General features: G+C 36.2%; 1 protein-coding gene across 1 annotated transcript in view; it reads right to left on the bottom strand.

Annotated features, from left to right (window-relative positions):
• Positions 1–4497: 4497 nt before the first annotated feature.
• Positions 4498–18563, bottom strand: part of Edem2 (ER degradation enhancer, mannosidase alpha-like 2) — a 57527-nt gene continuing 43461 nt past the window's right edge. The window contains exons 12-19 of the mRNA XM_083110194.1: positions 18229–18388; positions 14770–14949; positions 13565–13663; positions 12873–13073; positions 12021–12140; positions 10342–10567; positions 8632–8741; positions 4498–5975 (exon numbers count right to left, since the gene is read on the bottom strand). Coding sequence (XP_082966320.1) covers positions 5079–5975; positions 8632–8741; positions 10342–10567; positions 12021–12140; positions 12873–13073; positions 13565–13663; positions 14770–14949; positions 18229–18388 — 1993 coding nt within the window. The 3' untranslated portion in view covers positions 4498–5078. The remainder of the gene's footprint in view (positions 5976–8631; positions 8742–10341; positions 10568–12020; positions 12141–12872; positions 13074–13564; positions 13664–14769; positions 14950–18228; positions 18389–18563) is intronic.

Here is an 18563-nt window from a genome sequence, read left to right as displayed (position 1 = left end):
AAGTCAAGCCTTCATTTCTTTCCTAATACTTGTTACATTTAAGATACGTTTCAGAGAGAGAGAGTTTTCATAAAATAGAATAAAAATATAAAATTTAGTGTTGCATTTTTAGAAGTTTAACTGTGGTCGAGCGATATATCCTTTTGTGCTTAATAGTATTGAAATAGCGTAACAATTATCAGTGGCGTAGCATGGACATTTCGGGTGGGAACGCCAAGTCCGAAGGAAGAGTCGGCCCTTTCTTGCTTAATAATTTACTTTTGGTATTAGTCACCACAGGTATTATTTGCCTGAAGTAAGCTGGGTTTTCAATAAAACATCATCATTGCATGTTTTAGCTAGAAAATTAGATTCCTCACTATGCCACAGATGTTTTGAACTCTGGTGTTCTATACCTTTTTTGAAGGCAGGAAGGGTCACATGAACCAATCACGGTAGACCTCTCGTACGCTGGCGTAAGAGAGCCCATTTACGCGCGTGCTGTAGAAATGGAAGCTTTCCCTCCATAAAGGCAGCAAGGAATATAGGAGTCCTGTACGCCGAACGTGCTCGGCGTCCGGCCGGGAAAGGCATTGAAAAGAGATGCTAGAACGAGTGTTGAGAGTGGAGCGTTGCAAACGGATCGCGAAAAATAGCTATTATAATGCCATGAAGGTCAAACATATATGAAATTAGTCACGTTTTACTTTATAATCACAGCATTTAAGCATTTTTGAAATTTTAAATCTGGGAACGCCGGGCATATGGGCATACTATAACGCTACGCCACTGACAATTATCATTATTTATTTTATAGTTTGATGTTTTACTTAGGAATATATTGATTTTCAATTTCCCGTTGCTGCATAATGACCGGGGGGAGCTTTCGAAAGGGAGCGGCCGCCACCATCCAGGGTGGCAAAATGACTAGCGTTGGCCCCGACTACACCACTACGTGTTGAATTAATGCAAGTTCAGGAACCAAATCGGCAACTCATTTTCAAATACTTATTCAAAGAGTAACAAAAAATACAATGCTGAGAGAACCCTTTCTTGAGGCAATCAAGCTGGAATTTTAAAATGTTTGAATTTCCTGAAACTCCTGTGAAACAGGTTTTATTCTTGGAATCACAGCCCACCTGCATCCCCTCCATTTTCATGTGATCATCATCTTTTCAGTGATGTTCCTGGTTCAAATTAAAAATTCCATGATTTGTCAAAAATTCTGAGTTCCTAGATGTTTCAAAGCCCCCGTCCCCTGACAAGAGTTCGAACTTGAGGCATCTGGCTTTATCTTTATATCACATTTGTTACCCCCCCCCATTCCTACAGTGGCCAGTGTAGTACATACTTAGGTAGACTTAATCTACTATATTCAGTCCCATAAAACACATGCTTGTATATTACATAACGACTATGCACAGTACTGTTAAGTATAGAGTATAGGATCAATTGGGTTCTCACGTAGCCAAATGGTCAGCACTCTTGTGCTTGGTGGAAGCAGTCCATGGGACAGTGGCGTATTCTCCCATGTTACCTTATTTACTGCCGGTAAACCAACTTTTTCAAACACATATATAGAAATTGCTGGAAAATTTGAAGTTGTAGGACTTCTGTTTTTATTTGACTTGTACGTCTGCATCGGTGTTCTATTTCTATTATAACTAATTCATCTAGTTGTGGTGTATAATAAATATATACAATAAATAAGAATTTGTAGGGGAATTTTCAGAATGCACCACAGACGGGGGTTGATTCCCAGTGGAAACTGCGATAATTTCAGTGTTGACCCAAAATTGTATAGCCGCTGTAGCTCAGTCATTAAGAGTGTCTGACTACCATGCGACGCACCCAGGGGTGTGTGGTGCTGATCACATCACCTCCATCATTGGCTGTGAAGAAAAAAGTGTGGAGCCCAACTCCACACCCCCTATGTGCCATCATGACGTGGTGCAAAGCACAGGGGAAACTTTACTTTTTTTTTTTTAAAACTTTTACCCTACGTTGTGAGGACAATTCAAGTAAGAACAGGCTCGTCTTAAAAGATTTTTTTTACTGAGCACTGCCCTAAAAGTGTCTGTAATCAAAGTGTACAGGGACAATTTAAAAAATTGAACGTACTTTTTGAAAACAAATTCTAATTTTTACAAATATTCACATTGGAAGCTAGTAGAAGTAAAAAATGCAGGTGAAAACTGCAGTACTTCGAAATTTGAAATAGAAAAAGAAACGACAAAATTACAGAAAATAAATTATAAAAACTTTGTATGTTTGAAATGTAAATATATATAAGCAAACTACTAATAATTTAAAAAAGGAAATTGACTTACCTGTATCCAGTTGTGAACATCTGCCAAACCATCCTTGCTAGATTCACCTGATGTTAGATATGGTTCCAATATTGTGCACAAAAATAAGGAGATTTGTTTGACACAAGGTAAAGCGTTTCAAATTTGTCGGTTTTCTCATTTCTGTGGTGGTGCACTTTGGAATTGATGTCTTTACATCTGCTGTTGTTTTAGCAATTAATTCAATTTTCTGACAATTTCTATTTATGCGATAAAAGTTGGTTTATCGACCAGGTAACATAGGGAGATTAGGCCCCTGATACGAGCACAGATTGTTAGCATAAGAAAAATGGCATGACACTTGCTTGTAAATGGTGCAATGTCCTGACTCAGAAAACATCTGATCATTTCTTTAAAGTACAAATTCAATATTGTTTAACTATTTTTTTCCTATCATTATTGTTACTACTGTACTGAGTAATGTAAGAACAATATTCATTATAATACTATAAATTCTATTTTTCACATACTGCAGTTTGTGTTGCATGCTTTTTTATATATATTCAGATTGTTCCTGCTATTCTGTATAGTCAGAAATTCTTGTAATTCAAAGTAGTGTCTATCTTGTCCACTTCGAATTATTGGGACTCTATTCTACGAGGGCAAATTTAAGAATAGGGAATATACCGTTGGCTGAGGCCAAGTGGGCACCTCTTAAAATAATCTTGTAATTTGATTTCATACTATGGGAATGAGAGACGCGGTAATAGATAATTAAGATACTCACGTTTTCTGCGAAGCTGTTTTACATTATTATTACACGTACAAAACAGCTTCGCGGAAAACGTGAGTACCTTAATTATTGTAATTTGAATCGTAAAAAGACAAAGTTAGTGTTTCAAAGTAGGCAGTAAACCTCTTCCTAAGGGTTAAATCAGGCATTTCATTTTGCATCCCTTCCTGGGAAGGTTTGTAGTAGTCTAGTAAGAGGGTATAATTACTCTTTTCATGAGCTAGAGCAAATATTTAGGAACACAGTAAAGGAATGTTACGTGAACTACCAATAGCTATTAATGATAAGTCCCGAAAGCCGACATATGTATCCATTGCCTCTGCCCTTGTGATCCATGTTTTAAGTATTTTTGTAATCCTGATGAAGAACTTAATTTCAAAACATTTACAGTATTGTTTCAACAACAATACCACTCCCAGGCCTCAACATGACAAGATCTTAGAAATTGTATATTCCAGATCTTATCTTTTCCAAATTTTATTAGTTTTTAATTTTTTTTTTTTTAAGCTTCCAACCTCTGGAAAACATAATCCACGTCCTATTGTGTGGTCATGGCGACAACGCATATAAATATGCTTATAAATTAGAATAGAACTTGTTTTTGGGGCAGGCACTGTGACAAGACACTGTACTCTACTAAGTGTTTACTGCAGGCATTGGGAAAATTCAACCTACGGACCAGAATCAACACACATCTTCATTTGCTACCATAACATTCTACACAATTTGTAAAAATTTAGTTTCAAATACAAATTTCAAAGTTATCATTTATTTGCTCCGTTTGGTATGCAACAAGAATTAGTCTTGTATATAAGTTTATCCTAAATACTAATCTCCCATATTTAACAATACATAACATTATATACAATCATACTCAAATATTCAGTGTCATGAGTCATACTATGTCATTCACATACCATCAAACAGCAGCCTCACACGGGGATAATGTTTTCAACATTTTCAACATTATCCAACAATAAAGTCAAATTTTCAAAAACAATTGCACAATCAATACTCAACAACTTGTAAAACAATTTTGCAGCTAAGTTAAAGCAAATATGAAAAAGAAACAACACTTCTCTCTATAGTGTCACAAGATAACATCTGCTTCCAAAATTAAATTTAGCTCATCCATAAACACAAAGCAATTGATAAGATTGCTGGTAAATTATGACATAAATAATTTTATTATGCTTATTTATTTTTATGCATGTTCATATATGCATTAAAAGGAAAAGGTCAGATATATTTCTGGTGTATGGCAACATAACACATTGTAACAAATATCTACATAACAAAACAAATACTGCTGTTTTCTACTAGAACTTGCCAACACACATCTGATATATATATATATATATATATATATATATATATATATATATATATATATATATATATATATATATATATATATATATATATATATATATATTATATATAACATACAACGAAAATTCCTCACAGGAAATTGGTCAAAAATAAATATTATACAAAAATTCCATCTCTTCTTTGTTTATGAATTTTAAAAAATGTGTTCAATACCACACAAGTTTTTCTTTGACTATTCTATGGTAAAGTATTTTTTATGCTGTCTTGTCGATGTCAAGGAAAAATTAAACAAAATATACAAATTTTCAAAATGCTGCACATAAGTAAAATACTTTATGAAAGTATTATCTCTTAAGAGTTTCTTCCACTCCACCAATTCATTCACACTTTTGAATCTGGTAATACTGTGAACAATGTAAACACTCTAAAGAACCCCACTAACACGGAATATTCATACATTTATACCCCAAAGTTTCACATACTTGGATACAATATTTATCATTTTTCTTAAACAATTACAATTTGTGCTCGATTTTCACATTCAGTCCGTGGTTGGTTGAAGAAAAAAAATGCTCCTCTGATGGAATATTTATAAAGTGCAGATGGGGAGGGATATATTTTATCGTAATGGCAAACTAAAAAGGCAAGGTGGAAAGAAAACGTGATCACTACGTTTAAATTGAAACTCACAATTCATCAGTCGCCTTTCCCACACGACTTCGCGAAGTTCCCCTTGTAGTTTTTTTCGCTGTCGAATCTTCACTTTCAACTTCACCATCCGTCGATTTACCCTGAGTTCTTTCCGCGTCTATTTTACTAAAATGTTCTTCCTGGGCTTGAATAATCTTCTGGACTATTTCTTGAGAAGTTTCTTGCCATTTTTTAGAACTTTCACTCACACTGTTCACCAGTGACGCACTGTACTCATCTACACTACTTTGGCTGGAATTAGGAGACACTAACTTTGGATCACTTTGAGCACGAGCTTCATCAGAATACTCTGCCGCACCGTTTGGAAGGCCGTCCGCCTTCTGAGCTTTCGCACTGTCAACAGTTTGATCGTCTACTTTAGAATCGATTTCAAGAGCTGAGAGTTCGTCGAATAGCCACGAATTTTGCACATAATGCGATACGTCTTCATCCTTACTCATGAGAACACTTAGTTTTTCCAGAAGAGCCAACTTATCCTTAAGTACGGGATCGTCTTCTCCTGCATGGTACCCCATTTCTAACACCTGATGGTACAGCTGAAGTATATGTGTGGCTAATCTAGTAGCCATGACCACGTCAGCCGAATTACCTCCGGCATGTATTGTTTTGAGCATGATGTCCCTCAGTTTTGCACGCAAGTCCGTCATTTTCTTGCTCGATGTCGGCAAGGAGGGTTTATCGTCTATGCTGCTCATGGGAGTTCCTACCTTCTCCCTCTGCACTTGACTCATTCCCGAGGAGCTGGATGATCCGCTCCTGGACCCTGTATCCTTACGAGTGATTCTAATCATGTCTTTTCCTTCAACCTGCTCCACTGTTGCATGGAAATCTCCCACATCTAACTCAGTGACTTCTGGTGTGCCTATATTTTCCTGCAATATACAAATGAAATGTTACCTACATATTCTACCTCGATTACCACAGTACCTTTTTGGCATGGTACAATAGTTTGTCCCATAATTATTCTTGCAAATAATTCTAACACAGGTAAAATACGAGTTAAAAATCAGACAAAACAAGGACTAGCACAACTGATACAGCAATGATACGGTATTCCAAAGATGCAGGTTTAAATCTTGGTCAAGTGTGCAATTTCTGCATACATTCCTAAGCATATCGATGACACTGTCAATGTAGAGAAATTAATAATGAAGAAAGGTAAATATAAATATATCCCCAGTGCCATGCACTGTGTCATGAAGGTACATATGGGGTGTCTTAATCTCATATATAGTGGAGGTGATGTGGTAAGCATCACCTCCTAGGTTAAATGCAATAATTAGGATGAATGGTGAATCGCAAACAGACAAAGAAGTAAACAAGTACCACTGTGTTTTATTTGGGATTCTAACAAAGTACGCTTCCTTGCATCTTAAGCTATGCTAGTCCTCCATAGTTGATTCTGATAGGAGTGTTTTCATTATGATCAAATTTATACATGACATTGTGACAACAATAGAATGAATGAATGAAGTAAGTATTGGGTGCGTCGGTACTTTAGGCCATATTAAAGTAAAGTAAAAAAAGTAAAGTGTTCCCCTGTGCATAGCACCACGCCATGAAGGTGTATAGGGGGTGTGGGGGTAACGCCCCACACTTTCTTGATCCGGTCGTGAGTGGGGGATGTGATCAGCATCATGCCCCTGACCACCTTTACCCCCCAGGGTTTCCCCCAGGTACCCATGTTATTGGATGCTGGGTGGGCACCGGGGCCGCTTCCATCGTTAGAAAAGTTCCCGGATTTGAACCGGCCGGGGATCGAACCCGGGACCTTGAGCATGGTAGTCAGACGAGTTACCGACTGAGCCACCGCGGCCACTTTAGGCCATATTGCACCCTTCATTGTTTGCGGGAAAATATTCCCTTATCTAAAATTCTAACTTAAAAAAAAAAAAAGTGCAAGGCTGTACAGGGACCTGCACAAGACAAACACAACACATTAAAAAGTCAGAAAAAAAAATTAAAGCTTCTTCACAGATGAAAGAGACCAGCTCTTCGCAAAAAGCTAAAAACCCTTGATAAACTACTGTTATCCGCCCAACAGGAACAACAAAGAATTGCACAAGTGGTTCGGATCCCACTTTAAACTGTAGGTCCAGTCCAGTTTAGCTTTCCTGTGCTTAAAGTGGACTTAAAACAAAAAAACTCAAACAATAGAATTGATTAAGCTTTCTGAAAAGAGTATAAAAACTGCCTTCCAGAGAGCATGCTGCATTACATGCACCTGGATGTCTCTGATGGCACTACATCTATCAAAGATGCGATAAGCCCAAAAGACGCAAATTTCTTTAAATTCACAGCATAAATATTGTTAACATGCACTTCTTATACAAATACAGGGTCACTCAAAAGTCAGGTTACATAGGGAAACAAATACATGCACACACATGATTGATATTTAATGGTTAAAGTTACAGTACTTGTTCAGTATGCGTACCATATGTTTGAATGCATGTTTCAATTCAACCCTCGGACTTATGTTTGCTAGTGTGGTGGGGGTGATTTGGGAGATGATGCCTGTGATTCTTTCCTAGAGTTGGTCCAGGCTCTTAAAATTTTTAGCACACACAATGTGTCCCTACAAGTTGGCAATGTCACAGAAATTGATAGGTAAACAAATAATATATTATCATAATTAAACGAATGTTATTACATTTGGCAATGTCACAGAAATTGATAGGTAAACAAGTAATATTTTATCATAATTAAACGAATGTTATTACATTTGCGTAAGAAGCGAATAAACATTGTTCAAGGCAGGAAATCATCTCTGCATCATAATTCCTCAGACCAAACTGCTCTTCGCAATCACTTATTGTTAGGGGCATGCATATTTCGTTTTTGACGAAAAAACGAAATTTGAAAAAACACATTGTAATGTTAATTTTTCATGTTTTTGAAAGGTGTGAGATGCATTTTGTGACCATGTTTTGTCACGAAATAATGCGAAATTAACTGCAAAAAGCGAAATTAACTCTTAAACACGAAATTTAGGGTTTATTCACCGACGCGACACCTTCTGAGGTCTGAATTATCCTGAGATTTATGCAATTCCCGGAAAATTGATTAATTCTGCTGTTAATATTGGAGAAGCAAAAATGGACTCCTTTACACAGAAATAAACTTAATACTCTGATAACTACATAAATGTGCTATTAGAAGTGAAATGTTAATTCTGTGGAATAAGTGTAGTTTTTAAATCAAATTTAGGATTATATTCACAATTTTAAAACCAAAATATATTTTTATATACCACTTTTCATCCAATTTTTCACCGCTATAACACCGATATTTTATTTTATTTACCGCTTTTGAACCCGAAATTGACTCAGTTTTTGTACCGAAATTTTGCTTTTTTATTTACCAAACATATTTGCCTCTACTTATTGTGCATAAAGAGACATATGAAGCTGATTCAAGGAACTATGGATAAGATGGTAGAAGAAAAAAACTGGGAGGTAAGGAAGGTTTAATTTCTCTCGGGCTGGGGGGGGGGGGGAGAGAAGCTCTTCATTAATAGAAACTTACCTGTTTGTACAGAAATTCTTGAACTGAACCTTTCAGTCTTTCAAGGGTTGAAAGCTGTGGTTTGCTCTTTATTTCTCCTTTTACTTCTGTTCGCTCATGTTGTTCCTTTCCTATAAGAGAACATAGATCCATTGAATATACGGTGAATTATTCTACGCAGATATTCTCACCATTGCTTAAACAAACATAGAGAGCATATGCTAATTCATATACAGGGTTTCTATAAGTTAGTTATACAAAGGTAACCGTTAATTGTGAAGAAAGTATATGTGTAACAGAAATGGTTTACACATCAATGAATACAGCATATCTTCAAGTTTATTGTCGCACGTTGTTAGTTTCAGATGCCGCCACTGGAGGCATGAGCGTTTATTTATCTTACACAAGTACCGACTTGGATTAGTCGTGGTGGAATAAATCCATGGCCACCTTGTTTGCCTGATTGGACCCCATGGATTTCCCTATCTGGGGTTACATTAAAGAACATATGTTTGTTCCCCCTCTTCCCAACAATGTTGACGAGGTGGCCACGGAATCGTTCCACCACGACCAATCCAATTTTGAATTTGAATTTAAAATTTTGGGTGCATCAGCACTTAAGACTATTTTGCACCCGTCACATTATCGGGGGTCAGCCTCTTACCATTACAAATAACAACTCTAACGTTGCATAACTAAAAATCTTAAAATATTCTGACTTCTGTTAAAAGCAGAGGCTGTAAACGGGCACTCAGCAGACACAAGGACAAAAAACAGGACACCACACACAAAATTATACTGGCCATAGTGCCAGAGCCTCGTTCGTCTGCAAAATGCAGTCCAGGGTGTACTGTGTGGAAGTGAGGTTGACTTTTGGGCACCTACGTTGAAGGTACCCCTTACACCCCACGACCAATCCAAGTCGGTACTTGTGTAAGATAAACAAACGCTCATGCCTCCAGTGGCAGCATCTGAAACTAACAATGTGCAACAATAAACTTGAAGATATGCTGTATTCATTGATGTAAAAACCATTTCTGTTACACATACACTTTCATCACAATTAACGGTTACTTTTGTATAACTAATTTATAGAAACCCTGTATATCTGTGTACACCACGTAAAGGTTAAGCAATGGCATGGATTGCAGAGGTTCTGGTTTCACATCTAGATGCATTGGTATCAGCCAATACCAGTGGTATCAGAAAGCATCAGTTGGAATTTAATCACAGATACTTTTCTAGAGACTGTTTCACGGAGTCTGCAACAATGCCATGTGACACTTTTGTGGAGTCTGAACATCCTGGAAACTATGCAAAATGCACAATTTTCATTATTTTTACAATACACCAGGGTAATTTAAGAACAATAAGCACCCTGAAAATTAGAAATCTGGAGGAGATTTACAAGGAAATTCAACAAGACATGCAGAGATGCATCGAGGGATACCACAAGGTGGCATTTGGTATTCAAAATAACTAACAAAATATACTAACATTTATAAATAATGTATTCTGGACCATTTTGAATAGTTCAACTTTCAAGTAATGATATCAGAAGGAACTTGGCTCTACTACGTAGTCACAATGACTTCCAGTTGTCAACAGTTATTGATAATTACTACTACAACTGGAGACAACCAACACATGCATACATATATATTCTGCTTTCTGTATTTTTTCAAACAATGTGACTAAAATTATCTCTCATTTATAAATCAAGATCCTTACCTTTCAGAAGCCTCATGTCACCCAATGTAACCTCTAACGCAGGGTTGTTTGTGATAGCCTGAAGGAGCAGCATGGCATCTTGGTAAAACAGGAACACTACAGGGATGGTTACATCGTTTGTTCCATCCCCAGACATTGCAAACATAGGAGATGTTGCTGCAGACGTTCCAGGTGTATTATCTATAACAATTCCACCTACTGCCCCTGCTTTTTGTATTCTTCTTGCCTAATATAGAAAATAAAATAATATTAGCGAGGTATTATTTTGCCTATTTGCCTCTTTTCTTCTTCTTTGCATTAAAACATACACTTTAATCTTTTAAATTCGTTTCATGTTTTGAACCCAACACCGTACTTTTTGTAGTGACTATATTTACATTGTGTTGTCTAAAAGAGCCTCTTCTGGTATTTTTACATACCCCCCTCATTTGCATCTACCCAAAGTTCATTGGAGATGGTCCACTATAATATTATCCCCATAAAAATTGCTTGTTTTAAGAGCAGACATTCTGCAAGAACAATAATTTTCTATCTGTGAAAAATGTTACGCATTGGATTGCTAACATGTAGAGGTTAATTAAAATGAAAGTAGAGATTAGTGTGTCTCGTTTCTGTCTTGTAATTTTGCAAACAAAGTGAGAAACGTTAGCAATATTTATTGACATTTGACTGTACTGAAAAACCATTATACAGTAAAACTTCTAACACACACCTCTGAAGAATGCCCTGACAGAAAGACAAGTTACTACTCAACAACAACAGACAGTTGTTTCAATAACATGCAGCATGAGGGAAAAGCAATAGAAATTCCTGCACTTATGATGTAACAGGGTTACAATAATGGGTAAAATATCTATTGCTACCCATTAGTTGTGATGGTTCAGTGGCAGGTAGACATATTTACACATGTATCGAGTTACAGTTGTACCTCAGCATTGCAACACCTTGTTTTGAAAGTGCATACTGTTTTCTTTATCTTGTGCACGGATAGCACTTGTATTGTGATGGCACAGAAATCCAGACAATTAACTATAAATGAAAAAGTCAAAATGTGTATGAGAAAGACAAACTTGGTGTTTCAAGTTCATGGTTTGATTGAAAAATACAAAGAAAACATTTTGTTTAGTTCCACATTAGAAAGAAATATGCATTTTATTCACTGAACTTGAAAAGAAATTCAAAATTATTTATATTCATAAAATCAGAGTTTGGCTTTTTATGTTGCGAGTGTATAGATTCATTAAATAAATATTTAAATGAAAAAAAAAAGGATTGCAAAAATCTAATTTTTAAGCATTTTCGGCTTTTTTCTTTTCCCAAATAGCAGATACTTTTCAATAGCAGACATTTTTACATTCCCCATCAGTGTCTGTTATAATAGAAGTTCCACTGTAATTGCAAATTGCTTATTGTATTTACACATTTCTATGGCCCATGTAATGTTTTTGGAAACTTATCTGTAAAGAATTAGAATCGTATGCAAACCCTAGGTGTCTAAAGAATTAATGTGTTCTAGCACCTTTGAATTTCCACATTATTTTAGAACTCTGATGACAGAGACAAAACATTAAAAATGAAGCGTAACTTTTGTACTTATTTTGGTTAATTGCAATAACGAAGATGAATGTGATCCCTAGATGCAAAAAATTAATTGGAATACATAGTATCTTAGCACATACCTTTTCAATAAACATGCAATCTCCTCGTTCCATGATGGCTATCCTACCACTTAATCTTTCCGGATTTAACAGCTCATGGCAGACTCTTCTAGGGTCAGCTACACCAACTCTACCAATCACCTGTAAAAGGAAGATGATTATGAGCCAAGATAGCAGGTCAACAGTTGGCTATCTTAAGATCCTTTCAAATTAACTTTAGACGAAGACAATTTGAGTAACAGGGAATCGAGATGAAGTGCATTCATCTCTCAACAAAAAAGTAAAGTGCTCCCGTGTGCTTTGCACCATGCCATGAAGGCATATGGGGGGTGTGAAGTTAGAGTCCCACACTTTCTTGATCACGGCCAAAGGTGGGGGTGGTGTGATCAGCACCATGCCCCTGGCTGCCTTTACCCCCAAGAGTTTCCTCCAGGAATCCACTTTATACGATGCTGGGTGAGCGCTGGAGCTGCTTGAACAGGTGGGAAAATTCCCGGCTCTCCTACACTGGTGATCGAACCTGGGTCTCTTGCATGATAGTCAAGATGCCCTAACGACTGAGCTACCACAGATACTCATATCTTAACAGCATAATAATAATTAATCAATTAGTTGTTGTAGATGGTATAGTGAAAAAAAAAATGTAAGATACTTGTAGGTAATGCCAATAATAAGTGGCTACTGGAAAAGGCATTGCTATAATCAGAGGATATGAAAATTGACCTAAGTGAAATCAGGAACATTACTATGGCCTAGATATTAACTGCCAAGGCTGCAAGTGGATGCAATTCCAGACTACAAAAATGCTTCACTCTAAAAACCTACAGTATTAACATATTCCAACCACTGCTTTCAAAACAGTGAATTCCTTACCGTTTCTTCCCCTCGCAATTCCTTCCCAAAATGGGCTGGTCCTGCACTTATGGACACTTCATTGTCTTTTCCACTGCTATCACGTGTTTTGAAATAAACTGCCTGCGGAGGTGTATCTGGCTGCTGAGCTTGCATTTTTGACAGTTCCACCATTTCTTGCATGAAAAGTAAGCCTTCCTCAGCATCAGCTGGTGTTTTTGCCTAAACAGTCATCATAATAATAATATTAGAGTCAATATTATACACAAATTGTAACAATTAAAACTCTATTCCCACTACAGTAGAGTCTGGACAATCTGATATGCTGCATAACCAAAGGCAACAAAGGAATCTGAGTTTTCTTCTGATAAAATGGGTTTGTGAAAGAAATGGTGCAATATCCTGAAGTAGAGGACACTTAACCATTTCTTTGAAATGTAAGCTCAATATTGTTCAACTATTTTGTCCCTAAAATCATTGTTACTTTTTTTCCTTGCATGTACTTATTGCTTGCATTCTAGAATTATTTCCCTTCAATTTTATGGTTCTTACAAGCATATGATCACAATTTTTAATGTAACGTTTCAGGGCATGATCCCGCTAACAATAAAATAAAGTTTAAAGACCAAGTACCATTTTTGAAGTATGCTGCACCAGCTTTCTACTAAAAAGTTTAATTTTCTACTGGACATGTCACGTGCTTTCATACTTACATTTGCAAATGTGTGCAGCAGTTGGACCCTGCCATCCACTAAGGTGATAATAGAAATTCCCATGTCTTTTATCATCCTCATGTGTTCAGGGTTCCCAGACTGCAAGTAAACATACAGGTTATTAAAACATTTCAAACGAAAACACTGAATATTTCTAATTTATACATGCGGTATATGCATTATTACATTTGTTGAAACACTTTCATAAAACAATAATTCTTAAAATTACTTTAATTCTTTTATGAATTGTGAGGGTGGACCATCAAAAATTAAAAAGATTTCAAATGGGCATGACCACGTTACCCTTGGGACAATCCAAGATAGTTATTCCTTATAACATAATATTTACTACTTTAATACTAAAAACTTGAATACATTCTATATAATCACCTGAATATCGAATTTATTCAACTTTTGTGGTATTCAAACAGTGAATTTTATGATATAATTGAAAACCTATCTATGATGGTCACAAGAGTAGCATGGTTATGCCCAATTTATTATTATAATCATGGAGAAAGAATTACAATTCTTTCTTAATATACATACTATTGATTACTGACATTATTTGCAAATCTAATTTATAGTTTTACTATTAATTATGGTAGTCAATTACACTATTCACCACAGAAGCAGCAAAATGGCCAGTTCTAAACTTAATAATAGGGAGTGGCCACCAATATTTATGTAATAACTATAAATCAGATTCATGGATAATCTGCACATATCAATCTTGAAACATAAAATTACTAAATTCACTACTTCAACTTTTCACATGGCAAACTTCCAAGATGTACCTGTGACTCTTGGCATGCAAGAATGTGTAAAATAATCAATGTGTACTAAAAACTAATACATGATCAGGCATTTTGCATACCTGAAGTTTAAATAGTGCAGTTGTTTAAATAAGACATAATGCATTCAAATGAATATTCCAAGTCTGATATAATCATCACTTCAAGCTTCACAAAACTCCAAATTGAAAATGGCTTAATTAAATACAATTAGTACCAAATGGTAATAACCAAAGGGAACAGATGCCATATCTTTCTCTTGTTAAAAAGAAAACCAAGTATGTATTACGTTAGGTATTTTTATGGTTACAAAATAAACATACTCATTTCTAAAAAAAAATATTTTAGAAGAAGTCTACTTTATTATTTCATTACAACCAAGTTCATTACTAATAATAACAGCACACAGACCTGAAATTCGGAGGCATGAAGCTTCCTTCGTGCCATTCGGCGAGGGCATACTCCATCCACCATGTTCCTTAGAGGTCTTCGAACAGATTCAGGAAACAGGTGCAAAGTGTTTGGACATGAGCGAGCAAATTCAATGTCCTCTTCTGAGTTACCCCTTAGATCTTCCAGATTATCTGACATCTGAAATGAATTGGAAAACAGATTCAGACTGACGTTCACCACTCTCACTTAAGTTCCATTCTCTTCACACAACATATAATATACAGAGCTATGCATATTCTGTTTTTGACAAAAACACGAAATGTGAAATAACATCTTGTAATGTTTACTTTTCATGTTTATGAAAGGTGTGAGGTGCATTTTACTACCTTGTTTTGTTACAAAATAATGTCAAATGAACTGCAAAATGCGAAGTAAACTCTTAAACATGAAATTTAGAGTTTATTTACCAACAAGAGACTTTTTCAAGTTTGAATTATCCTGGGAGTTATACTATTAATGGAAAATTGATAATTCTGCTGTAAATTTGAGTTACCAGGTAACTACATAACCATGCTAGAAGGGACATGCTTATTTTGTGTAATAACTGCAGTTTTTAAATCAAATTTAGGATAGTATTCACAATTTTAACACCGAAATGTCATTTTATATACTGCTCTTGATCTCATTTATATACTGCTCTTAATCTGAATTCTTAACCACTTTAACACCGAAATTTTATATATTATATATATTATTTTATATTATATACTGCTTATAAACCCGAAATTGACTTTTTGTACCGAAATTTTGAATTTTTATTAACCAAAAATATGTGGCTCTAATAATATACGAGGCCTGTTTCAGAATTGGGAATGAAGTTGAGAGATGAGACGTGGTAGTGTACTAGTGCACCTTACTGCACGTGTATTATCCACAATAGTATAATAGGCTTACATAGCCATGAAACTAGCGTGAATATTATAACCCTCTGCCCACAAAGTGAGTTGGTATCATTGTATGACGTCTTGCCTCATTTTGATTGGCTAGCATGCTCAGAGCCATGAGGAAGAATCAAGCCTGCTCAGTCGGAAGGCATCCGTTAAGGGGGAAAGAGTGGAGTGACTCTTACTGTACACGTGAATGGTGAGTGTGGCTATCCGATGGGGGATGTAAGTAGATTGGGGTTCCATTTAATTCTTTAGAGAGATATTTATTAATTTGTTCAATATTAGGTTTATTTTCAATTGATAATTAGATTATTATTAGTTTCAGTATCCAGGAACCTAATCTATAATTCTCGGTCGTATGGCCGCGGGCACTACTCACGTATTGTCCCCCAATTATTAATTAATTAAGTTGTAGGATATAAATTTATTTGAATTTGATATAAAAAGAAAGGGAAATATTAACTAGGTGTCTATTAGAATTCTATATTCTTGCATTGTTAAAAATAAAATTGGAAAGATCTAAGTTCTGGTTTGAATTCGTAAAAATAATTTCCTAGAAGAATGGACTGGGACAACAGCTTACTTTCACTGGCACTCTGTATACGGTAGATCCTGCTTTATGCAGTTGAGATTGAGCGTGACTACAATGAGATGGGCCCTTTTTTTACACCTTAGTTGCAATATCTAAACGATAAATGCAAACTACATGAAGATTCATGTGAATGCTCTAGAAGGAATTCTAAGCACACGTAACTTTTCAGATTAAGGAACAACAAAGTGGTTTTTCGAAAGGAGAACAAATTTAAAAAACGGATTCACTAGCATTGGCCAGAGGTCAGTTTATAAAAGTCGACCACTTAACATACTTGACCAGAGCTGGCTTATTGCGCATGATGGATATATTGGATAAGTACTAATAGTTATTCTCTATTCATGTATATAGCGTGCTTCAAAATGGTTTGAACGATAAGAAACCGTTCCAGGAGCGATAAAACTTTATCAACAATTAAAGTTCTATGTAAATACTTTCAACCATATCCTCGAGTTTTGTTTGCAATGGTCGCAGTAGTTCCAAATTTCTCCACTAGGTGGCAGAGTGATAAGTTCCAAGATGGCTGCCTGTGATGCCGAGGAAGCTTTTTACATCCTACAGTTTCGTACAAAATTTCGTAAAGAACCACCATCCAAGAACTCCATACGTAAGTGGTATGATAAATTCAAGACAACGGGATGCATTTGCAAAGGAAAATCGTCCGGTAGACCGTCCACGTCTGAGGCAGATGTCGAGAGATTTTGAGCTAGTTTTCAAAGCAACCCTCAAAAGTCTACTATGAAAGTGAGTCAAGAGCTAACAATGCCTCGAGCAACTGTTTGGCGCGTAGTGCGTAGGCATTTAAAGACGTATCCCTATCGAGTGAAGTTGTTACAACATTTAACACCTAATGATCACACATCCCGCAAACATTTTTGGGAGTCATTTCTAGAGTTATGCAGTCGTGATGATGATTTTATTGACAAACTTTGTTTCAGTGATGAGGCTACGTTCCATGTGACAGGAAGAGTGAACAAGCAAAATATTCACATCTGGGGGACTGAGAATCCTTGTCAAATCGTTGAGGTTGTGCGTGATTCACCGAAGACTAATGTGTTTTGCGCCATTTCATCTACCAAAGTGTACGGTCCGTTCTTCTTTAACGAAGAAACTGTGACAGGACAAACATTCCTACACTTGTTTACTACAAATTACCTTAATAACAGACTGCTCAAAATGATCAACAGTTACTACGTTGGCCACCAAGATCCCTGGATTTAACCCCTTGTGATATTTTTTCTGAGGGAACATCTAAATGACATTGTGTACAAACCCTCTCTACTCGCAGATGTCAATGAACTGAAAGAGCGCATTATTGCTGGAGTGCAAACTGTTGATGCAGACATGTTGAAACGGGTCTGGGCGGAATTGGATTATCGAATTGATGTATGCAGGGTAACAAAGGGGGCTCACATAGAACATTTGTGAGATTCTGTGTTCAAAATTTTATCAAAAAAACTTGGGACAATTTTAGGAATTACATGTAAAATTTAAAGCAATTTTCTGCACTTTTGACTAATTGCAAATATGAGGATGAATGATGATACAATGAAATTGATGAAGGGACACTGACAAAGAACATCCATACACAGGATGTGATTCGAAACAAGGAACACCTGGCTTCATGGTGTGCTAACCACTTTACCACAGAGGTCAGCTTGAAAAAAAACTGACAGAGTTAAATGCGTCTTTTCTTCTGATATTTCTTTCCAGGTATCCCAGTTCAAAGAGGCATTTCCTTTTCCACAGAAAACAGAAAGTGCCTCTCAAAGTATATACATATGATTCACTGCATCCCTGACACGTGAACATCCTTGCAGCAGAAATAAAATAAACTGTTAAGCAAGTAGAATTTTCATTTACAATTGTTCCCATTTTATTTATTCCTTTCCCCCCCCCCCCCCCCACAAAAACACACACACATATCCAGACACCCACCGTCATCACGCTAAGATTGGAGACTCGTCCCAGTGAAAGTGGCAAGAGGTGAGCTTCTGTCGTAAAAAGAAATTCATCCAAGTCCAAGACCAAATCTGCTGGGTCAGTGAAGAGTAGATACAAATACTTGAATGTCTCAGCCAAAACAAAAGAGTCCATCCTGAAATGCACAGATTCACACACAATTGTTAGTAATTTTGAATCATGTGTCTTGCGACTACAGCATGAAATCTTGCAAAAGCACTAGGTCAAAGAAATAAACTAAAACTAAGCCAATGGTGATATAGCACTTTTGATCAATATCAGATTGCAGACTGCAATTATTCTGGGAATTA

Source organism: Lepisma saccharinum, chromosome 23, assembly GCF_977018435.1.
Source record: "Lepisma saccharinum chromosome 23, izLepSacc3.1, whole genome shotgun sequence".
In the NCBI taxonomy this organism is placed as follows: Eukaryota; Metazoa; Arthropoda; class Insecta; order Zygentoma; family Lepismatidae; genus Lepisma; species Lepisma saccharinum.
The sequence above is the reverse complement of the archived record's forward strand: the minus strand, read 5'-3'. Positions and strand labels throughout refer to the sequence as shown.